This window comes from Ascaphus truei, unplaced genomic scaffold (genome assembly GCF_040206685.1).
Source record: "Ascaphus truei isolate aAscTru1 unplaced genomic scaffold, aAscTru1.hap1 HAP1_SCAFFOLD_467, whole genome shotgun sequence".
In the NCBI taxonomy this organism is placed as follows: domain Eukaryota; kingdom Metazoa; phylum Chordata; class Amphibia; order Anura; family Ascaphidae; genus Ascaphus; species Ascaphus truei.
This window is the reverse complement of record NW_027456798.1, coordinates 296,546-320,442: the sequence shown is the minus strand read 5'-3', so window position 1 is coordinate 320,442 and position 23,897 is coordinate 296,546. Positions and strand designations below refer to the sequence as shown.

The 23,897-nt window shown below is 57.3% G+C and overlaps 1 protein-coding gene across 1 annotated transcript in view; it reads left to right on the top strand.

Moving 5' to 3' along the window:
- The first annotated feature begins 4,450 nt into the window (after positions 1-4,450).
- Positions 4,451-23,897, top strand: part of LOC142484918 (serine/threonine-protein kinase 36-like) — a 132,051-nt gene continuing 112,604 nt past the window's right edge. The window contains exons 1-5 of the mRNA XM_075584171.1: positions 4,451-4,583; positions 10,000-10,167; positions 14,617-14,702; positions 18,729-18,828; positions 18,925-19,075. Of these exons, the coding sequence (XP_075440286.1) occupies positions 10,000-10,167; positions 14,617-14,702; positions 18,729-18,828; positions 18,925-19,075 (505 nt within the window). The 5' untranslated portion in view covers positions 4,451-4,583. The remainder of the gene's footprint in view (positions 4,584-9,999; positions 10,168-14,616; positions 14,703-18,728; positions 18,829-18,924; positions 19,076-23,897) is intronic.

Below are 23,897 nucleotides of genomic sequence, written 5' to 3'. Positions count from 1 at the left end.
TCCTTACCCCTCTCTCCTCCCCCTCTCACTCTCCTTACCCCTCTCTCCTCCCCCTCTGTCACTCTCCTTACCCCTCTCTCCTCCCCCTCTGTCACTCTCCTTACCCCTCTCTCCTCCCCCTCTGTCACTCTCCTTACCCCTCTCTCCTCCCCCTCTCACTCTCCTTACCCCTCTCACTCTCCTTACCCCTCTCTCCTCCCCCTCTCACTCTCCTTACCCCTCTCCTCCCCCTCTGTCACTCTCCTTACCCCTCTCTCCTCCCCCTCTGTCACTGTCCTTACCCCTCTCTCTCATCCCCCTCTCACTCTCCTTACCCCTCTCTCCTACCCCTCTCTCCTCCCCCTCTGTCACTCGCCTTACCCCTCTCTCCTCCCCCTCTCACTCTACTTACCCCTCTCTCCTCCCCCTCTCACTCTCCTTACCCCTCTCATCCCCCTCTGTCACTCTCCTTACCCCTCTCTCCTCCCCCTCTGTCACTCTCCTTACCCCTTTCTCCTCCCCCTCTCACTCTCCTTACCCCTCTCTCCTCCCCCTCTGTCACTCGCCTTACCCCTCTCTCCTCCCCCTCTCACTCACCTTACCCCTCTCTCCTCCCCCTCTCACTCTCCTTACCCCTCTCTCCTCCCCCTCTGTTACTCTCCTTACCCCTCTCTCCTCCCCCTCTGTCACTCTCCTTACCCCTCTCTCCTCCCCCTCTCACTCTCCTTACCCCTCTCTCCTCCCCCTCTCACTCTCCTTACCCCTCTCCTCCCCCTCTGTCACTCTCCTTACCCCTCTCTCCTCCCCCTCTGTCACTCTCCTTACCCCTCTCTCCTCCCCCTCTGTCACTCTCCTTACCCCTCTCTCCTCCCCCTCTGTCACTCTCCTTACCCCTCTCTCCTCCCCCTCTGTCACTCTCCTTACCCCTCTCTCCTCCCCCTCTGTCACTCTCCTTACCACTCTCTCCTCCCCCTCTCACTCTCCTTACCCCTCTCTCCTCCTCCTCTGTCACTCTCCTTACCCCTCTCTCCTCCCCCTCTCACTCTCCTTACCCCTCTCTCCTCCCCCTCTGTCACTCTCCTTACCCCTCTCACTCTCCTTACCCCTCTCTCCTCCCCCTCTCACTCTCCTTACCCCTCTCTCCTCCCCCTCTCACTCTCCTTACCCCTCTCTCCTCACTCTCTCACATCTCCTTACCCCTCTCTCCTCCCTCTCTCACTCTCCTTACCCCTCTCTCCTCCCCCTCTGTCACTCTCCTTACCCCTCTCTCCTCCCCCTCTCACTCTCCTTACCCCTCTCTCCTCCCCCTCTGTCACTCTCCTTACCCCTCTCTCTCATCCCCCTCTCACTCTCCTTACCCCTCTCTCCTACCCCTCTCTCCTACCCCTCTCTCCTCCCCCTCTCACTCTCCTTACCCCTCTCTCCTCCCCCTCTGTCACTCGCCTTACCCCTCTCTCCTCCCCCTCTCACTCTCCTTACCCCTCTCTCCTCCCCCTCTCACTCCCCTTACCCCTCTCACTCTCCTTACCCCTCTCTCCTCCCCCTCTCACTCTCCTTACCCCTCTCTCCTCCCCCTCTCACTCTCCTTACCCCTCTCTCCTCCCCCTCTCACTCTCCTTACCCCTCTCTCCTCCCCCTCTCACTCTCCTTACCCCTCTCATCCCCCTCTGTCACTCTCCTTACCCCTCTCTCCTCCCCCTCTCACTCTCCTTACCCCTCTCTCCTCCCCCTCTGTCACTCGCCTTACCCCTCTCTCCTCCCCCTCTCACTCACCTTACCCCTCTCTCCTGCCCCTCTCACTCTCCTTACCCCTCTCTCCTCCCCCTCTCACTCTCCTTACCCCTCTCTCCTCCCCCTCTGTCACTCTCCTTACCCCTCTCTCCTCCCCCTCTCACTCTCCTTACCCCTCTCTCCTCCCCTCTGTCACTCTCCTTACCCCTCTCTCCTCCCCCTCTGTCACTCTCCTTACCCCTCTCTCCTCCCCCTCTCACTCTCCTTACCCCTCTCTCCTCCCCCTCTCACTCTCCTTACCCCTCTCACTCTCCTTACCCCTCTCTCCTCCCCCTCTCACTCTCCTTACCCCTCTCCTCCCCCTCTGTCACTCTCCTTACCCCTCTCTCCTCCCCCTCTGTCACTCTCCTTACCCCTCTCTCCTCCCCCTCTGTCACTCTCCTTACCCCTCTCTCCTCCCCCTCTGTCACTCTCCTTACCCCTCTCTCCTCCCCCTCTGTCACTCTCCTTACCCCTCTCTCCTCCCCCTCTGTCACTCTCCTTACCCCTCTCTCCTCCCCTTCTCACTCTCCTTACCCCTCTCTCCTCCTCCTCTGTCACTCTCCTTACCCCTTTCTCCTCCCCCTCTCACTCTCCTTACCCCTCTCTCCTCCCCCTCTGTCACTCTCCTTACCCCTCTCACTCTCTTTACCCCTATCTCCTCCCCCTCTCACTCTCCTTACCCCTCTCCTCCCCCTCTGTCACTCTCCTTACCCCTCTCTCCTCCCCCTCTGTCACTCTCCTTACCCCTCTCTCCTCCCCCTCTCACTCTCCTTACCCCTCTATCCTCCCCCTCTCACTCTCCTTACCCCTCTCTCCTCCCCCTCTCACTCTCCTTACCCCTCTCTCCTCCCCCTCTGTCACTCTCATTACCCCTCTCTCCTCCCCCTCTGTCACTCTCCTTACCCCTCTCTCCTCCCCCTCTCACTCTCCTTACCCCTCTCTCCTCCCCCTCTGTCACTCTCCTTACCCCTCTCTCCTCCCCCTCTGTCACTCTCCTTACCCCTCTCTCCTCCCCCTCTCACTCTCCTTACCCCTCTCTCCTCCCCCTCTCACTCTCCTTACCCCTCTCACTCTCCTTACCCCTCTCTCCTCCCCCTCTCACTCTCCTTACCCCTCTCTCCTCCCCCTCTGTCACTCTCCTTACCCCTCTCTCCTCCCCCTCTGTCACTCGCCTTACCCCTCTCTCCTCCCCCTCTCACTCTCCTTACCCCTCTCTCCTCCCCCTCTGTCACTCTCCTTACCCCTCTCTCCTCCCCCTCTGTCACTCTCCTTACCCCTCTCTCCTCCCCCTCTGTCACTCTCCTTACCCCTCTCTCCTCCCCCTCTCACTCTCCTTACCTCTCTCTCCTCCCCCTCTCACTCTCCTTACCCCTCTCTCCTCCCCTCTGTCACTCTCCTTACCCCTCTCCCCCTTTCTCACTCTCCTTACCCCCTCCCCCTCTCTGCCTCCTTTCCCCTCTCTCACTCTCCTTACCCCTCTCCCCCTCTCTCACTCTTCTTAGTCTCTCCCCCCCTCTATGTCTCCTTACCCTCCTTTTTCCCCCCCTCTTTCTCCTTACCCCTCTCTCGCTTTTCTTACCCCTCTCCTCCCCCTCTGTCACTCTCCTTACCCCTCTCTCCTCCCCCTCTGTCACTCGCCTTACCCCTCTATCCTCCTTCTCTCACTCTCCTTACCCCTCTCTCCTCCCCCTCTGTCACTCTCCTTGCCCCTCTCTCCTCCCCCTCTTTCACTCTCCTTACCCCTCTCTCCTCCCCTCTGTCACTCTCCTTGCCCCTCTCTCCTCCCCCTCTTTCACTCTCCTTACCCCTCCTCCCCCTCTGTCACTCTCCTTACCCCTCTCTCCTCCCCCTCTGTCACTCTCCTTACCCCTCTCTCCTCCCCCTCTCCACCTCCACCTCCTTACCCCCTCTCCTCCACCTCTCACTCTCCTTACCCATCTCTCCTCCCCCTCTCACTCTCCTTACCCCTCTCTCCTCCCCTCTGTCACTCTCCTTACCCCTCTCTCCTCCCCCTCTCACTCTCCTTATCCCTCCCTCCTCCCCCTCTGTCACTCTCCTTACCCCTCTCTCCTCCCCCTCTCACTCCCCTCTCACTCTCCTTACCCCTCTCACTCTCCTTACCCCTCTCACTCTCCTTATCCCTCTCTCCTCCCCCTCTCACTCTCCTTACCCCTCTCTCCTCCCCCTCTGTCACTCTCCTTACCCCTCTCCTCCCCCTCTGTCACTCTCCTTACCCCTCTCTCCACCTCCTCTGTCACTCGCCTTACCCCTCTCTCCTCCCCCTCTCACTCTCCTTACCCCTCTCTCCTCCCCCTCTGTCACTCTCCTTACCCCTCTCTCCTCCCCCTCTGTCACTCTCCTTACCCCTCTCTCCTCCCCCTCTGTCACTCTCCTTACCCCTCCTCCCCTCTCACTCTCCTTACCCCTCTCTCCTCCCTCTCTCACTCTCCTTACCCCTCTCTCCTCCCCCTCTGTCACTCTCCTTACCCCTCCTCCCCTCTCACTCTCCTTACCCTCTCTCCTCCCTCTCTCACTCTCCTTACCACTTTCTCTCCCCCTGTGTCACTCTCCTTACCCGTCTCTCCTCCCTCTCTCACTCTCCTTACCACTTTCTCTCCCCCTGTGTCTGTGTGAAACTGCTTGTCTCATGTTTTCTGACTGTCTCTTTCTGTGTGTGCCTGACACTCTCTAAGGACAGTGATGATGAGTGGTCTCTCCTGCTGGAAGCGACAGAGCCGTCTAATGCTCAGCTCAGCACTCCGTTTCTCCTCTTGCAAGACCGCAGCTTCCGAGAGAGAGTGCAGCGACGGCTGCGTGACTGCTATCCCCCGGTGAGAGCCAATCCCCTACTCCCCCTCCTCCACCAATCCCCCCCACCTCCCCCAATTCCTCCTCCTCCCCCAATCCCCCCGTCCCTTTCTTCCCTCCCCCGTCCCCTTCTCCCCTCCCCTGTCCCTTTCTCCCCTCCCTGTCCCCTTCTCCCCTCCCCTGTCCCTTTCTCCCCTCCCCCGTCCCTTTCTCCCCTCCCCCGTCCCTTTCTTCCCCCCCCGTCCCTTCCTCCCCTCCCCCGTCCCTTCCTCCCTTCCCCCGTCCCCTTCTCCCCTCCCCTGTCCCTTTCTCCCCTCCCCCGTCCCTTTCTCCCCTCCACTGTCCCCTTCTCCCCTGTCCCTTTCTTCCCTCCCCGTCCCTTTCTCCCCTCCCCCGTCCCTTTCTCCCCTCCCCCGTCCCTTTCTCCCCTCCCCCGTCCCTTTCTCCCCTCCCCCGTCCCTTTCTCCCGTCCCTTTCTCCCCTCCCCGTCTCTTTCTCCCCTCCCCCGTCCCTTTCTCCCCTCCCTCGTCCCTTTCTCCCCTCCCTCGTCCCTTTCTCCCCTCCCCCGTCCCTTTCTCCCCTCCCCCGTCCCTTTCTCCCCTCCCCCGTCCCTTTCTCCCGTCCCCCGTCCCTTTCTCCCCTCCCCCGTCCCTTTCTCCCCTCCCCCGTCCCTTTCTCCCCTCCCCCGTCCCTTTCTCCCCTCCCCCGTCCATTCCTCCCCTCCCCCGTCCCTTTATCCCCTCCCCCGTCCCTTTCTCCCCTCCACGGTCCCCTTCTCCCCTCCCCCGTCCCTTTCTCCCCTGTCCTTTTATCCCCTCCCCCGTCCCTTTCTCCCCTCCACTGTCCCCTTCTCCCCTCCCCCTTCTCCCCTCCCCCGTCCCTTTCTCCCCTTCCCCGTCCCTTTCTCCCCTCCCCGTCCCTTTCTCCCTTCCCCCGTCCCTTTCTCCCCTCCCCCGTCCCTTTCTCCCCTCCCCCTTCTCCCCTCCCCCTTCTCCCCTGGCCGTCCCTTTCATCCCCCCCTGTCCCTTTCTCCCCTCCCCCCGTCCCTTTCTCCCCTCCCCCGTCCCTTTCTCCCCCCCCCCGTCCCTTTCTCCCCTCCCCGTCCCTTTCTCCCCTCCCCGTCCCTTTCTCCCCTCCCCGTCCCTTTCTCCCCTCCCCCCTCTCTTTCTCCCCTCCCCCCTCCCTTTCTCCCCTCCCCCGTCCCTTTCTCCCCTCCCCCGTCCCTTTCTCCCCTCCCCCGTCCCTTTCTCCCGTCCCCCGTCCCTTTCTCCCCTCCCCCGTCCCTTTCTCCCCTCCCCCGTCCCTTTCTCCCCTCCCCCGTCCCTTTCTCCCCTCCCCCGTCCCTTTCTCCCCTCCCCCGTCCATTCCTCCCCTCCCCCGTCCCTTTATCCCCTCCCCCGTCCCTTTCTCCCCTCCACGGTCCCCTTCTCCCCTCCCCCGTCCCTTTCTCCCCTGTCCTTTTATCCCCTCCCCCGTCCCTTTCTCCCCTCCACTGTCCCCTTCTCCCCTCCCCCTTCTCCCCTCCCCCGTCCCTTTCTCCCCTTCCCCGTCCCTTTCTCCCCTCCCCCGTCCCTTTCTCCCTTCCCCCGTCCCTTTCTCCCCTCCCCCGTCCCTTTCTCCCCTCCCCCTTCTCCCCTCCCCCTTCTCCCCTGGCCGTCCCTTTCATCCCCCCCTGTCCCTTTCTCCCCTCCCCCGTCCCTTTCTCCCCTCCCCCGTCCCTTTCTCCCCTCCCCGTCCCTTTCTCCCCTCCCCGTCCCTTTCTCCCCTCCCCGTCCCTTTCTCCCCTCCCCGTCCCTTTCTCCCCTCCCCCCTCTCTTTCTCCCCTCCCCCCTCCCTTTCTCCCCTCCCCCCTCCCTTTCTCCCCTCCCCCGTCCCTTTCTCCCCTCCCCCGTCCCCTTCTCCCCTCCCTTTCTCCCCGTCCCTTTCTCCCCTCCCCCGTCCCTTTCTCCCCTCCCCCGTCCCTTTCTCCCCTCTCCCGTCCCTTTCTCCCCTCCCCCATCCCTTTCTCCCCTCCCCCGTCCCTTTCTCCCCTCCCCCTGTCCCTTTCTCCCCTCCCCCTGTCCCTTTCTCCCCTCCCCCTGTCCCTTTCTCCCTCCCCCGTCCCTTTCTCCCCTCCCCCATCCCTTTCTCCCCTCCCCCGTCCCTTTCTCCCCTCCCCTCCCTTTCTCCCCCCCCCTCCCTTTCTCCCTCCCCCCTCCCTTTCTCCCCTCCCCGCTCCCTTTCTCCCCTCCCCCCTCCCTTTCTCCCCTCCCCCGTCCCTTTCTCCCCTCCCCCGTCCCTTTCTCCCCTCCCCCGTCCCCTTCTCCCCTCCCCTCCCCCGTCCCTTTCTCCCCTCCCCCGTCCTTTTCTCCCCTCCCCCGTCCCTTTCTCCCCTCCCTCGTCCCTTTCTCCCCTCCCCCCTCCCTTTCTCCCCTCCCCCCTCCCTTTCTCCCCTCCCCCGTCCCTTTCTCCCCTCCCTCGTCCCTTTCTCCCCTCCCCCGTCCCTTTCTCCTCTCCCCCGTCCCTTTCTCCCCTCCCCCGTCCCTTTCTCCCCTCCCCCGTCCCTTTCTCCCCCGTCCATTTCTCCCCTCCCCCGTCCCTTTCTCCCCTGTCCCTTTCTTACCTCCCCCGTCCCTTTCTCCCCTCCCCCGTCCCTTTCTCCCCTCCCCCGTCCCTTTCTCCCTCCCCGTCCCTTTCTCCCTCCCTCATCCCTTTCTCCCCTCCCTGTCCCTTTCTCCCCCTCCCCGTCCCTTTCTCCCTCCCCCGTCCCTTTCTCCCTCCCCATCCCTTTCTCCCCTCCCTGTCCCTTTCTCCCCTCCCCCCGTCCCTTTCTCCCCTCCCCCGTCCCTTTCTCCCCCTCCCCGTCCCTTTCTCCCTCCCCGTCCCTTTCTCCCCTCCCTCATCCCTTTCTCCCCTCCCTGTCCCTTTCTCCCCTCCCCCCATCCCTTTCTCCCCTCCCCCATCCCTTTCTCCCCTCCCCCGTCCCTTTCTCCCCTCCCCCGTCCCTTTCTCCCCTCCCCCGTCCCTTTCTCCCCTCCCCCGTCCCTTTCTCCCCTCCCCATCCCTTTTTCCCCTCCCCCATCCCCTTATCCCCTCCCCCCTCCCTTTCTCCCCCGTCCCTTTCTCCCCTCCCCCGTCCCTTTCTCCCCTCCCCCGTCCCTTTCTCCCCTGTCCATTTCTCACCTCCCCCGTCCCTTTCTCCCCTCCCCGTCCCTTTCTCCCCTCCCCCGTCCCTTTCTCCCCTCCCCCGTCCCTTTCTCCCCCTCCCCCGTCCCCTTCTCCCCTCCCCTCCCCCGTCCCTTTCTCCCCTCCCCCGTCCTTTTCTCCCCTCCCCCGTCCCTTTCTCCCCTCCCTCGTCCCTTTCTCCCCTCCCCCCTCCCTTTCTCCCCTCCCCCCTCCCTTTCTCCCCTCCCCCGTCCCTTTCTCCCCTCCCTCGTCCCTTTCTCCCCTCCCCCGTCCCTTTCTCCTCTCCCCCGTCCCTTTCTCCCCTCCCCCGTCCCTTTCTCCCCTCCCCCGTCCCTTTCTCCCCCGTCCATTTCTCCCCTCCCCCGTCCCTTTCTCCCCTGTCCCTTTCTTACCTCCCCCGTCCCTTTCTCCCCTCCCCCGTCCCTTTCTCCCCTCCCCCGTCCCTTTCTCCCTCCCCATCCCTTTCTCCCCTCCCTGTCCCTTTCTCCCCTCCCCCCGTCCCTTTCTCCCCTCCCCCGTCCCTTTCTCCCTCCCCGTCCCTTTCTCCCCTCCCTCATCCCTTTCTCCCCTCCCTGTCCCTTTCTCCCCTCCCCCCATCCCTTTCTCCCCTCCCCCATCCCTTTCTCCCCTCCCCCGTCCCTTTCTCCCCTCCCCCGTCCCTTTCTCCCCTCCCCCGTCCCTTTCTCCCCTCCCCCGTCCCTTTCTCCCCTCCCCCGTCCCTTTCTCCCCTCCCCATCCCCTTATCCCCTCCCCCCTCCCCTTTCTCCCCCGTCCCTTTCTCCCCTCCCCCCCCCTTTCTCCCCTCCCCCGTCCCTTTCTCCCCTGTCCATTTCTCACCTCCCCCGTCCCTTTCTCCCCTCCCCCGTCCCTTTCTCCCCTCCCCCGTCCCTTTCTCCCCTCCCCCGTCCCTTTCTCCCCTCCCCATCCCTTTTTCCCCTCCCCCATCCCCTTATCCCCTCCCCCCTCCCTTTCTCCCCCGTCCCTTTCTCCCCTCCCCCGTCCCTTTCTCCCCCTCCCCCTTCCCTTTCTCCCCTGTCCATTTCTCACCTCCCCCGTCCCTTTCTCCCCTCCCCCCTCCCTTTCTCCCCCGTCCCTTTCTCCCCTCCCCCGTCCCTTTCTCCCCTCCCCCGTCCCTTTCTCCCCTGTCCATTTCTCACCTCCCCCGTCCCTTTCTCCCCTCCCCCGTCCCTTTCTCCCCTCCCCCGTCCCTTTCTCCCCTGTCCATTTCTCACCTCCCCCGTCCCTTTCTCCCCTCCCTCATCCCTTTCTCCCCTCCCTCATCCCTTTCTCCCCTCCCTGTCCCTTTCTCCCCTCCCCGTCCCTTTCTCCCCTCCCCCGTCCCTTTCTCCCCTCCCCGTCCCTTTCTCCCCCGTCCCTTTCTCCCCTCCCCCGTCCCTTTCTCCCCTCCCCCGTCCCTTTCTCCCCTCCCCCATCCCTTCCTCCCCTCCCTCATCCCTTTCTCCCCTCCATTGTCCCTTTCTTTCCTCCCTGTCCCTTTCTCCCCTCCCCCGTCCCTTTCTCCCCTCCCCCGTCCCTTTCTCCCCTCCCCGTCCCTTTCTCCCCTCCCCCGTCCCTTTCTCTCCTCCCTGTCCCTTTCTCCCCTCCCCCGTCCCTTTCTCCTCTCCCCGTCCCTTTCTCCCCTCCCCGTCCCTTTCTCCCGTCCCTTTCTCCCCTCCCCCGTCCCTTTCTCCCCTCCCCCGTCCCTTTCTCCCCTCCCCGTCTTTTTCTCCCCTCCCCCGTCCCTTTCTCCCTCCCCCGTCCCTTTATCCCCTCCCCCGTCCCTTTCTTTCCTCCCTCCCCCGTCCCTTTCTCCCCTCCTCCGTCCCTTTCTCCCCTCCCCCGTCCCTTTCTCCCCTGTCCCTTTCTCCCCTCCCCCGTCCCTTTCTCCCCACCCCTCTCCCTTTCTCCCCTCCCCCCTCCCTTTCTCCCCTGTCCCTTTCTCCCCTCCCCCGTCCCTTTCTCCCCTCCCCCGTCCCTTTCTCACCTCCCCCGTACCTTTCTCCCCTCCCCCGTCCCTTTCTCCCCTCCCCCGTCCCTTTCTCACCTCCCCCCTCCCTTTCTCCCCTGTCCCTTTCTCCCCTCCCCCGTCCCTTTCTCCCTCCCCCGTCCCTTTCTCCCCTCCCCGTCCCCTTCTCCCCTCCCCCGTCCCTTTCTCCCCTGTCCCTTTCTCCCTCCCTTTCTCCTTTCTCCCCTCCCCCCTCCCTTTCTCCCCTGTCCCTTTCTTCTTCCCCCTTGTCCCCCCCTCACACCCTCTCCCCCCTTCACTCCCCATAGATGTCTCTGGAAGCGGTCTCTCGGCTCCGTCCTGCTCTGCGTGTGACCTCTAACCTCCTGATCTCCGGCTGTGACCCTGTGCTGCTCTCTGACCTTTGTATGGAGCTGAAGATACCGCACTTCCTGCTGCAGCTGATCAGCCAATCACTGCAGAGCAGCGTGCGACAGGTCAGGGGTTACATTCTGTCACACCCCCTCACACCTGTATAAACACCCCCTGAAGTGTACACCCTAACACTCTGTGTATAACACCCCCTGTATAGTACACCCTAACCCTGTTTACAAAATACCCTCATATCTGTATATAATACATCCTCACCCCCTGTATAATGCACCCTTGCACACACACCCTATATAATACACCCTCACGCACACACCCTGTATAATACACTCTCTCTAATACACCCTCACGCACACCCTGTACAATACACCCTCAAGCGTACACACCATGTAAATTTCACCCTCATATACACCCTGTATAATACACTCTCTCTAATACACCCTCACGCACACCCTGTACAATACACCCTCAAGTGTACCACCCTGTATATTTCACCCTCATATACACCCCTATATAATACACCCTCACGTGCACACACCCTGTATAATACACACTCCCGTGCGCACACACTGCATAATGCCAACCTCACGCACACACAACCAGTATAAAACACCCACGCACATACACCCTGTATTGTATTGTACTGTATGTCTTTATTATATAGCGCCATTAATGTACATAGCGCTTCACAGCAGTAATACATGTGGTAATCAAATAAGTAACAGATAATATAAATAACAGATCATGGGAATAAGTGCTTTAGACATAAAGGAAGGAAGAGGAAGAGGAGTCCCTGCCCCGAGGAGCTTACAGTCTAATTGGTAGGTAGGGAGAACGTACAGAGACAGTAGGAGGAGTTCTGGTAAGTGCGTCTGCAGGGGCCAAGCTTTATGTATCGTGTGTTCAGAATATCCACAGTGCTATTCATATGCTTCTTTAAGCAAGTGTGTCTTAAGGTGGGTCTTAAAGGTGGATAGAGAGGGTGCTAGTCGGGTACTGAGGGGAAGGGCATTCCAGAGGTGTGGGGCAGGCAGTGAGAAAGGTTTAAGGCGGGAGAGGGCTTTAGATACAAAGGGGGTAGAAAGAAGACATCCTTGAGCAGAACGCAAGAGTCTGGATGGTGCATAACGAGAAATTAGGGATGAGATGTAAGGAGGGGCAGAAGAGTGTAAAGCTTTAAAAGTGAGGAGAAGAATGGAGTGTGAGATGCGGGATTTGATCGGAAGCCAGGAGAGGGATTTCAGGAGGGGAGACGCTGAGACAGATCTAGGAAAGAGTAGAGTGATTCTGGCAGCAGCGTTTAGGATAGAGTGTAGGGGAGACAGGTGAGAGGCAGTAAGGCCGGACAGCAGGAGGTTACAGTAATCAAGACGGGAGAGAATGAGGGCCTGAGTCAGAGTTTTAGCAGTCGAGCAACAGAGGAAAGGGCGTATCTTTGTTATATTGCGGAGGAAAAAGCGACAAGTTTTAGAAATGTTTTGAATATGAGGGGCAAATGTGAGAGAGGAATCAAGTGTGACCCCTAGGCAGCGTGCTTGGGCTACTGGGTGAATGATCGTATTTCCAAAAGCAATGTGGAAGGAGGTAGTAGGGCCAGGTTTGGGAGGAAGTATGAGGAGCTCTGTTTTTGCCATGTTAAGTTTCAGTCGGCGGAGGGCCATCCAGGATGATATAGCAGAGAGACATTCAGAAACTTTGGTCTGTACAGCAGGTGTAAGGTCGGGTGTTGAAAGGTAAATTTGTGTGTCGTCAGCATAGAGGTGATAATTAAACCCAAAAGATGTGATTAGGTCACCTAGAGAGAGTGTGTACAGGGAAAAGAGAAGAGGTCCCAGGACAGAGCCCTGGGGTACCCCCACAGAGAGATCAATAGAGGAGGAGGAGGTGTTAGCAGAAGAGACACTGAAAGTACGATGGGAGAAGTAAGAGGAGATCCAGGATAAAGCTTTATTCCGAATACCAAGAGTATGGAGAATGTGAAGGAGAAGAGGGTGGTCCACGGTGTCAAATGCTGCAGAGAGATCGAGCAATATGAGCAGAGTGTAATGACCTCTGTCTTTGGCAGCATGGAGGTCGTCAGTTATTTTAGTGAGGGCTGTTTCTGTGGAGTGAGCAGTGCGGAAGCCAGATTGTAGAGGGTCTAGGACAGAATAGGTGTTGAGAAAATGGAGCAATCGAGAGAATACAAGACGTTCAAGGAGTTTGGAGGCAAAAGGCAGGAGGGAGACAGGTCGATAGTTAGAAAGACAGGTAGGGTCAAGCTTGCTGTTTTTGAGTAATGGTATAACGGTTGCATGCTTGAAGGAGGATGGAAAGGTACCAGAGTAGAGGGAAGAGTTAAAGATCTGTGTGAGCGTAGGGATTATAGTAGGAACAAGATGTTTTAGGAGATGGGAGGGAAAGGGATCAAGAGGGCAAGTGGTAGAGGGAGAAGAGGAGATCAGCAGTGACACATCCTCCTCCGAGATAGCGGAAAAGGAGTCAAGGAAGGCAGGAGGAGAGTTGGGAAGCATTGTGGGATGGGAGGAGGGGGAGGAGGGGGAGTGAGTGGTGAGCATTGTGGGATGGGAGGAGGGGGAGGAGGGGGAGTGGTGAGCATTGTGGGATGGGAGGAGGGGGAGGAGGGGGAGTGGTGAGCATTGTGGGATGGGAGGAGGGGGAGTGGGGGGGAGGGTGAGCATTGTGGGATGGGAGGAGGCAACAGAGGGGATGTTCTGACGCAGGGGAGCGCAAACTTTTTGTGCTGCGCCCCCCTGTCACTCTGCCCCCGGCTCTCGCACCCCCCTGCCTACCTTCTTTCGCGGCAGATGCCGCTGCTTGGGCGTGTGACGTCAGGTCACATGGTGCCGCGGCGTCCATTGACGCCGCGTTGCCATGGCGACGCAACACAGCCGGCTGAATCCTGGTAAGTAAATAGTTGCATTTAATTTAAATGCCTGGGGGAAGAGCGCGGGGCCTCTGCAACTGCCCGCGCCCCCCCAGCACAATCTCCCGCCCCCCCTGGGGGTCGCGCCCCCCACTTTGCGCACCGCTGTTCTGACGTATGGATTCCACCTTTTCCTTATAAAAGTCAGCAAAGTCCTGAGGTGTATAATACACCGTCCGGCACACATAACCTGTATAATACACCGTCCGGCACACATAACCTGTATAATACACCGTCCGGCACACATAACCTGTATAATACACCGTCCGGCACACATAACCTGTATAATACACCGTCCGGCACACATAACCTGTATAATACACCGTCCGGCACACATAACCTGTATAATACACCGTCCGGCACACACAACCTGTATAATACACCGTCCGGCACACATAACCTGTATAATACACCGTCCGGCACACATAACCTGTATAATACACCGTCCGGCACACATAACCTGTATAATACACCGTCCGGCACACATAACCTGTATAATACACCGTCCGGCACACATAACCTGTATAATACACCGTCCGGCACACATAACCTGTATAATACACCATCCGGCACACATAACATGTATAATACACCGTCCGGCACACATAACCTATATAATACACCGTCCGGCACACACAACCTGTATAATACACCGTCCGGCACACATAACCTGTATAATACACCGTCCGGCACACATAACCTGTATAATACACCGTCCGGCACACATAACCTGTATAATACACCGTCCGGCACACATAACCTGTATAATACACCGTCCGGCACACATAACCTGTATGATACACCTTCACGTACACACACCCTGTATAATGCACCGTCCGGCACACATAACCTGTATAATACACCGTCCGTCACACATAACCTGTATGATACACCTTCACGTACACACACCCTGTATAATGCACCGTCCGGCACACATAACCTGTATAATACACCGTCCGGCACACATAACCTGTATAATGCACCGTCCGGCACACATAACCTGTATAATACACCGTCCGGCACACATAACCTGTATAATACACCGTCCGGCACACATAACCTGTATAATACACCGTCCGGCACACATAACCTGTATGATACACCTTCACGTACACACACCCTGTATAATGCACCCGCACACGCACACATCCTGTATAATACACCCTCACGCACGCACACCCTCAGTATTGCAGCCTCACACACACACCCTGTATAATGCACGTTCACCTACGCACAAACCCTGTATAATACACCCTCACGCACACCCTGTATAATACAGCCTCATGCACACACCCGGTATAATACACCCTCACGTGCACCCTGTATAATACAGCCTCATGCACACACCCGGTATAATACACCCTCACGTGCACCCTGTATAATACAGCCTCATGCACACACCCGGTATAATACACCCTCACGTGCACCCTGTATAAAACACCCTCATGCACACACCCTTTATAATACAACCTCACACACACCCTGTACAATAAACATCCTGAATAATACACTCTTCCATATACTACTTATGTCTGTCAAGCCCACATTTGACTTGTTGTCTTGTATTAGACTGTGTCCCATTGTTTTGTCGTGGTGTGTACCGTTGTATTGGTGTTTTGTGTATCCACAGTGTTCCTGGGCGGTCTGCTTCCTCTCAGAACTTTTTGTTCTGCTGAATTCTTACTATTGCTTCAAAAGACAGCCAGAGACAACCAGGTGAGAGAGATGGAGCATAGAAATTAATTGTGTTGAGAAAAAGACTGATAAACAAGTTGCAGTGCTCGGGATTGGACTCTACGGTGGTAGAATGGGTAAGGCCTTGGTAGAAGGATAGGGGGGCAGAGAGTTGGGGTAAATGGATAAGACATTGGTAGAAGGGTAGGCAGCAGAGAGTTTGGGTAAATGGATAAGACATTGGTAGAAGGATAGGGGGGCAGAGAGTTTGGGTAAATGGATAAGACATTGGTAGAAGGATAGGGGGCAGAGAGTTGGGGTAGATGGATAAGACATTGGTAGAAGGATAGGGGGCAGATAGTTTGGGTAAATGGATAAGACATTGGTAGAAGGATAGGGGGCAGATAGTTGGGGTAGATGGATAAGACATTGGTAGAAGGATAGGGGGCAGAGAGTTGGGGTAGATGGATAAGACATTGGTAGAAGGATAGGGGGCAGAGAGTTTGGGTAGATGGATAAGACATTGGTAGAAGGATAGGGGGCAGAGAGTTGGGGTAAATGGATAAGACATTGGTAGAAGGATAGGTAGCAGAGAGTTGGGGTAAATGGATGAGACATTGGTAGAAAGATAGGGGGCAGAGAGTTTGGGTAAATGGATAAGACATTGGTAGAAGGATAGGGGGCAGAGAGTTTGGGTAAATGGGTAAGACATTGGTAGAAGGATAGGGGGCAGATAGTTGGGGTAAATGGATAAGACATTGGTAGAAGGATAGGGGGCAGATAGTTGGGGTAAATGGATAAGACATTGGTAGAAGGATAGGGGGCAGATAGTTGGGGTAAATGGATAAGACATTGGTAGAAGGATAGGCAGCAGAGAGTTTGGGTAAATGGATAAGACATTGGTAGAAGGATAGGCAGCAGAGAGTTTGGGTAAATGGACAAGACATTGGTAGAAGGATAGGGGGCAGATAGTTGGGGTAAATGGATAAGACATTGGTAGAAGGATAGGGGGCAGATAGTTGGGGTAAATGGATAAGACATTGGTAGAAGGATAGGGGGCAGATAGTTGGGGTAAATGGATAAGACATTGGTAGAAGGATAGGGGGCAGATAGTTGGGGTAGATGGATAAGACATTGGTAGAAGGATAGGGGGCAGAGAGTTGGGGTAAATGGATAAGACATTGGTAGAAGGATAGGGGGGCAGAGAGTTGGGGTAAATGGATAAGACATTGGTAGAAGGATAGGGGGGCAGAGAGTTGGGGTAAATGGATGAGACATTGGTAGCAGGATAGGGGGCAGAGAGTTGGGGTAAATGGATAAGACATTGGTAGAATGATAGGGGACAGAGAGTTGGGGTAAATGGATAAAACATTGGTAGAAGGATAGGGGGGCAGAGAGTTGGGGTAAATGGATAAGACATTGGTAGAAGGATAGGGGGGCAGAGAGTTGGGGTAAATGGATAAGACATTGGTAGAAGGATAGGGGGGGCAGAGAGTTGGGGTAAATGGATGAGACATTGGTAGCAGGATAGGGGGCAGAGAGTTGGGGTAAATGGATAATATATTGGTAGAAGGATAGGGGGGCAGAGAGTTGGGGTAAATGGATAAGACATTGCTAGAAGGATAGGGGGGCAGAGAGTTGGGGTAAATGGATAAGACATTGGTAGAAGGATAGGGGGCAGAGAGTTTGGGTAAATGGATAAGACATTGGTAGAAGGATAGGGGGGCAGAGAGTTTGGGTAAATGGATAAGACATTGGTAGAAGGATAGGGGGCAGAGAGTTGGGGTAAATGAATAAGACATTGGTAGAAGGATAGGGGGCAGAGAGTTTGGGTAAATGGATAAGACATTGGTAGAAGGGTAGGCGGCAGAGAGTTGGGGTAAATGAATAAGACATTGGTAGAAGGATAGGGGGCAGGGAGTTGGGGTAAATGGATAAAACATTGGTAGAAGGATAGGGGGCAGAGAGTTGGGGTAAATGAATAAGACATTGGTAGAAGGATAGGGGGCAGAGAGTTTGGGTAAATGGATAAGACATTGGTAGAAGGGTAGGCGGCAGAGAGTTGGGGTAAATGGATAAGACATTGGTAGAAAGATAAGGGGCAGAGAGTTGGGGTAAATGGATAAGACATTGGTAGACGGATAGGGGCAGAGAGTTGGGGTAAATGGATAAAACATTGGTAGAAGGATAGGGGGCAGAGAGTTGGGGTAGATGGATAAGACATTGGTAGAAGGATAGGGGGCAGAAAGTTGGGGTAAATGGATAAGACATTGGTAGAAGGGTAGGTAGCAGAGAGTTTGGGTAAATGGATAAGACATTGGTAGAAGGATAGGGGGCAGAGAGTTGGGGTAAATGGATAAGACATTGATAGAAGGATAGGGGGGCAGAGAGTTGGGGTAAATGGATAAGACATTGGTAGAAGGATAGGTAGCAGAGAGTTGGGGTAAATGGATAAGACATTGGTAGAAGGATAGGGGACAGAGAGTTGGGGTAAATGGATAAAACATTGGTAGAAGGATAGGGGGCAGAGAGTTGGGGTAAATGGATAAGACATTGGTAGAAGGATAGGTGGCAGAGAGTTGGGGTAAATGGATAAAACATTGGTAGAAGGATAGGGGGCAGAGAGTTGGGGTAAATGGATAAGACATTGGTAGAAGGATAGGGGGGCAGAGAGTTGGGGTAAATGGATAAAAGATTGGTAGAAGGATAGGGGGCAGAGAGTTGGGGTAGATGGATAAGACATTGGTAGAAGGATAGGCAGCAGAGAGTTGGGGTAAATGGATAATATATTGGTTGTAGGATAGGGGGCAGAGAGTTGGGGTAAATGGATAATATATTGGTTGTAGGATAGGGGGCAGAGAGTTGGGGTAAATTGATAAGACATTTGTAGAAGGATAGGGGGCAGAGAGTTGGGGTAAATGGATAAGACATTGGTAGAAGGATAGGGGGCAGGGAGTTGGGGTAAATGGATAACACATTGGTAGAAGGATAGGGGGCAGAGAGTTGGGGTAAATGGATAATATATTGGTTGTAGGATAGGGGGCAGAGAGTTGGGGTAAATGGATAATATATTGGTTGTAGGATAGGGGGCAGGGAGTTGGGGTAAATGAATAAGACATTGGTAGAAGGATAGGGGGCAGGGAGTTGGGGTAAATGGATAAGACATTGGTAGAAGGATAGGGGGCAGAGAGTTGGGGTAAATGGATAAGACATTGGTAGAAGGGTAGGCGGCAGAGAGTTGGGGTAAATGGATAAGACATTGGTAGAAGGATAGGGGGCAGGGAGTTGGGGTAAATGGATAAGACATTGGTAGAAGGATAGGGGGCAGAGAGTTGGGGTAAATGGATAAGACATTGGTAGAAGGATAGGGGGCAGAGAGTTGGGGTAAATGGATAAGACATTGGTAGAAGGATAGGGGGCAGAGAGTTGGGGTAAATGGATAAGACATTGGTTGAAGGATAGGGGGCAGAGAGTTGGGGTAAATGGATAATATATTGGTTGTAGGATAGGGGGCAGAGAGTTGGGGTAAATGGATAATATATTGGTTGTAGGATAGGGGGCAGAGAGTTGGGGTAAATGGATAAGACATTGGTAGAAGGATAGGGGGCAGAAAGTTGGGGTAAATGGATAATATATTGGTTGTAGGATAGGGGGCAGAGAGTTGGGGTAAATGGATAAGACATTGGTTGTAGGATAGGGGGCAGAGAGTTGGGGTAAATGGATAAGACATTGGTAGAAGGATAGGGGGCAGAGAGTTGGGGTAAATGGATAATATATTGGTTGTAGGATAGGGGGCAGAGAGTTGGGGTAAATGGATAAGACATTGGTTGTAGGATAGGGGGCAGAGAGTTGGGGTAAATGGATAAGACATTGGTAGAAGGATAGGGGGCAGAGAGTTGGGGTAAATGGATAATATATTGGTTGTAGGATAGGGGGCAGAGAGTTGGGGTAAATGGATAAGACCATGAGAGACAGCCCCGGAGATACCGTCACAGTCTGTGTGTTTGAGAGACCGCCTCGTGCGGTGTCAGAGATCCCTCCTGAGTGATGAGAATGTCTCTTTCACAGCAGCCTGGTCACCTCTCCTGAGCGGTTCCTGAGAGTGCTGGGAGACGTGCTGTGTTCTCCGCGGGAAGGAGAGACACCCATTCAGGAGCAGAGTCTCATGGTTAGCGTCCCGACCTCGGTCTCCCAGTTGGTGCAATGCTCTCTGTCTCTGGCAGTCTCTCTGAGCTCACTCTCTTTATTTCTGTCTCTCTCGCAGTGCCTGATCTCTCTCTGTGAGAGTGCTGACTGTGGCGCGGTCTCAGACTGTCTCACGTTGTACAGCAGTCTGCTGTCTGAGCACAGAGGAGTCCTGGACAAGGTCATCCAAGGGTCACGGCCCCTGACCCCTGACTTCTCTGCACCCTCAAGTAATAAAGGTCATAGGTCCTTTCCGCCCCCCCCCTGCCGCTCTTTTAAGCTGTCTCCCCTCCAACCCCTCACAGGTTGTTTACCGTCACCCCCCTCTCAGGCTGTTTATCCTCACTCTCACTCCCCCCCACCTCTCAGGCTGTCTCTCCCCGCGCCCACCCCCCCCCCCCCACCTCTCAGGCTGTTTATCCTCACTCTCCCTCCCCCCCCCACCTCTCAGGCTGTCTCTCCCCGCGCCCACCCCCCCCCCACCTCTCAGGCTGTTTATCCTCACTCTCACTCCCCCCCCACCTCTCAGGCTGTCTCTCCCCGCGCCCACCCCCCCCACTCTCAAGCACAACCCCTGTCTTAGGCGGTGTCTCCACCTCCCCCCGCCACACTCTCAGGCTGTCTCTCCCCGTCCCCCTAACTCTCATGTTGTCTCTCCACGCCCCACCCCACTACCAGGCTATCTCGCCCCGTGCCCACCCCCTCCCCACACTCTCAGGCTGTCTCCCCACCGCCACACTCTCACGCTGTCTCTCCCCCCCACCCCACTCTCACGCTGTCTCCCCCCCCACCCCACTCTCACGTTGTCTCCCCCCCACCCCACTCTCACGTTGTCTCCTCCCCACCCCACTCTCACGCTGTCTCTCCCCCCCACCCCACTCTCACGCTGTCTCTCCCCCCCACCCCACTCTCACGCTGTCTCCCCCCCACCCCACTCTCACGTTGTCTCCCCCCCACCCCACTCTCACGCTGTCTCCCCCCCACCCCACTCTCACGCTGTCTCCCCCCCACCCCACTCTCACGTTGTCTCCCCCCCACCCCACTCTCACGCTGTCTCCCCCCCACCCCACTCTCACGCTGTCTCCACCCCACTCTCACGCTGTCTCACACCCCACTCTCACGCTGTCTCCCCCCCACCCCACTCTCACGTTGTCTCCCCCCCACCCCACTCTCACGCTGTCTCCCCCCCACCCCACTCTCACGCTGTCTCCACCCCACTCTCACGCTGTCTCACACCCCACTCTCACGCTGTCTCCCCCCACCCCACTCTCACACTGTCTCCCCCCACCCCACTCTCACACTGTCTCCCCCCCACCCCACTCTCACACTGTCTCCCCCCCCCACTCTCACGCTGTCTCCCCCCACCCCACTCTCACGCTGTCTCCCCCCACCCCACTCTCACGCTATCTCCCCCCCACCCCACTCTCACGTTGTCTCCCCCCACCCCACTCTCATGCTGTCTCCCACCCCACTCTCACGCTGTCTCCCCCCCACCCCACTCTCACGCTGTCTCCCCCCCACCCCACTCTCACGCTGTCTCCCCCCCACCCCACTCTCACACTGTCTCCCCCCCACCCCACTCTCACGCTGTCTCCCCCCCCCAACCCCCCTCTCACGCTGCCTCCCTCCCACCCCACTCTCACGCTGTCTCTCCCCCCCACCCCACTCTCGCGCTGTCTCCCCCCCACCCCACTCTCGCGCTGTCTCCCCCCCACCCCACTCTCGCGCTGTCTCCCCCCCACCCCACTCTCACGCTGTCTCCCCCCCCCACCCCCTCTCACGCTGTCTCCCCCTCACCCCACTCTCACGCTGTCTCCCCCCCACCCCACTCTCACACTGTCTCCCCCCCACCCCACTCTCACGCTGTCTCCCCCCCCCACCCCCCTCTCACGCTGCCTCCCTCCCACCCCACTCTCACGCTGTCTCTCCCCCCCCACCCCACTCTCGCGCTGTCTCCCCCCCACCCCACTCTCGCGCTGTCTCCCCCCCACCCCACTCTCACCCTTTCTTCCCCCCACCCCATTCTCACACTGTCTCCGCCCCACCCCCCTCTCACGCTGCCTCCCACCCCACTCTCACGCTGTCTGCCCCCCACCCCACTCTCACACTGTCTCCCCCCCACCCCACTCTCACACTGTCTCCACCCCACTCTCACGCTGTCCCCCCCCACTCTCACACTGTCTCTCCCCCACCCCACTCTCACGCTGTCTCCCACCCCACTCTCACGCTGTCCCCCACCCCACTCTCACACTGTCTCCCCCCCACCCCACTCTCACACTGTCTCCCCCCCACCCCACTCTCACGCTGTCTCCCCCCCACCCCACTCTCACACTTTCTCCCCCCCACCCCACTCTCACACTGTCTCCCACCCCACTCTCACACTGTCTTCCCCCCACCCCACTCTCACGCTGTCTCCCACCCCACTCTCACGCTGTCTCCCACCCCACTCTCACGCTGTCTCCCACCCCACTCTCACGCTGTCTCCCACCCCACTCTCACGCTGCCTCCCTCCCATCCCACTCTCACGCTGCCTCCCTCCCACCCCACTCTCACGCTGCCTCCCTCCCACCCCACTCTCACGCTGTCTCCCACCCCACTCTCACGCTGCCTCCCTCCCATCCCACTCTCACGCTGCCTCCCTCCCACCCCACTCTCACGCTGCCTCCCTCCCACCCCACTCTCACACTTTCTCCCCCCCACCCCACTCTCACACTGCCTCCCACCCCACTCTCACGCTGCCTCCCTCCCACCCCACTCTCACGCTGCCTCCCTCCCACCCCACTCTCACGCTGCCTCCCACCCCACTCTCACGCTGTCTCCCACCCCACTCTCACGCTGTCTCCCACCCCACTCTCACGCTGCCTCCCTCCCATCCCACTCTCACGCTGCCTCCCTCCCACCCCACTCTCACGCTGCCTCCCTCCCACCCCACTCTCACGCTGCCTCCCACCCCACTCTCACGCTGTCTCCCCCCCACCCCACTCTCACACTTTCTCCCCCCCACCCCACTCTCACACTGTCTCCCACCCCACTCTCACACTGTCTTCCCCCCACCCCACTCTCACGCTGTCTCCCACCCCACTCTCACGCTGTCTCCCACCCCACTCTCACGCTGTCTCCCACCCCACTCTCACGCTGTCTCCCACCCCACTCTCACGCTGTCTCCCACCCCACTCTCACGCTGCCTCCCTCCCACCCCACTCTCACGCTGCCTCCCTCCCACCCCACTCTCACGCTGCCTCCCTCCCACCCCACTCTCACGCTGCCTCCCACCCCACTCTCACGCTGTCTCCCACCCCACTCTCACGCTGTCTCCCACCCCACTCTCACGCTGCCTCCCTCCCACCCCACTCTCACGCTGCCTCCCTCCCACCCCACTCTCACGCTGCCTCCCTCCCACCCCACTCTCACGCTGCCTCCCACCCCACTCTCACGCTGTCTCCCACCCCACTCTCACGCTGTCTCCCACCCCACTCTCACGCTGCCTCCCTCCCACCCCACTCTCACGCTGCCTCCCTCCCACCCCACTCTCACGCTGCCTCCCTCCCACCCCACTCTCACGCTGCCTCCCACCCCACTCTCACGCTGTCTCCCACCCCCCCTTAGGGTTGCTAGGTGGCTTCTCCAAAAATACTGTACACAATGGTGAAATGTGTGATGTGCTTGAGACACACTGTCTCCACTCCATGCGGTTTTCTCTTCTCCTTGGCCCCACCCCCAGGCTCCTGACACCTCCTCCTGATTGGCTGAATTACCCAGCAGCAGCCAATCAAATGAAGGAAGCTGCCCAGCCCCCTAGCAACAGCCCTGCTCGGGGAAATCCTGTGGCCCTCCAAGCCAGTCAGGTCCCTATGTCCAGAGCGGTAATACCGGTATACACATACATGTCCAGAGAGGTAATACCGGTATATACATACATGTCCAGAGAGGTAATACCGGTATACACATACACGCCCAGAGAGGTAATACCGGTATACACATACATGTCCAGAGAGGTAATACCGGTATATACATACATGTCCAGAGAGGTAATACCGGTATATACATACACGCCCAGAGCGGTAATACCGGTATACACATACATGTCCAGAGAGGTAATACCGGTATACACATACACGCCCAGAGAGGTAATACCGGTATACACATACATGTCCAGAGAGGTAATACCGGTATACACAGACACACCCAGAGAGGTAATACCGTTATACTCATGCACATCCAGCGAGGTAATACCGGTATACACATACATGTCCAGAGAGGTAATACCGGTATACACAGACACGCCCAGAGAGGTAATACCGGTATACACATACATGTCCAGAGAGGTAATACCGGTATACACATACACGCCCAGAGAGGTAATACCGGTATACACATACATGTACAGAGAGGTAATACCGGTATACACGTACACACCCAGAGAGGTAATACCGGTATACACATACATGTCCAGAGAGGTAATACCGGTATACACATACATGTCCAGAGAGGTAATACCGGTATACACATACACGCCCAGAGCGGTAATACCGGTATACACATACATGTCCAGAGAGGTAATACCGGTATACACAGACACGCCCAGAGAGGTAATACCGGTATACACATACATGTCCAGAGAGGTAATACCGGTATACACATACACGCCCAGAGAGGTAATACCGGTATACACATACATGTACAGAGAGGTAATACCGGTATACACGTACACACCCAGAGAGGTAATACCGGTATACACATACATGTCCAGAGAGGTAATACCGGTATATACATACATGTCCAGAGCGGTAATACCGGTATACACATACATGTCCAGAGAGGTAATACCGGTATATACATACATGTCCAGAGCGGTAATACCGGTATACACATACATGTCCAGAGAGGTAATACCGATATATACATACATGTCCAGAGAGGTAATACCGGTATACACATACACGCCCAGAGAGGTAATACCGGTATACACATACATGTCCAGAGAGGTAATACCGGTATACACATACACGCCCAGAGCGGTAATACCGGTATATACATACACGCCCAGAGAGG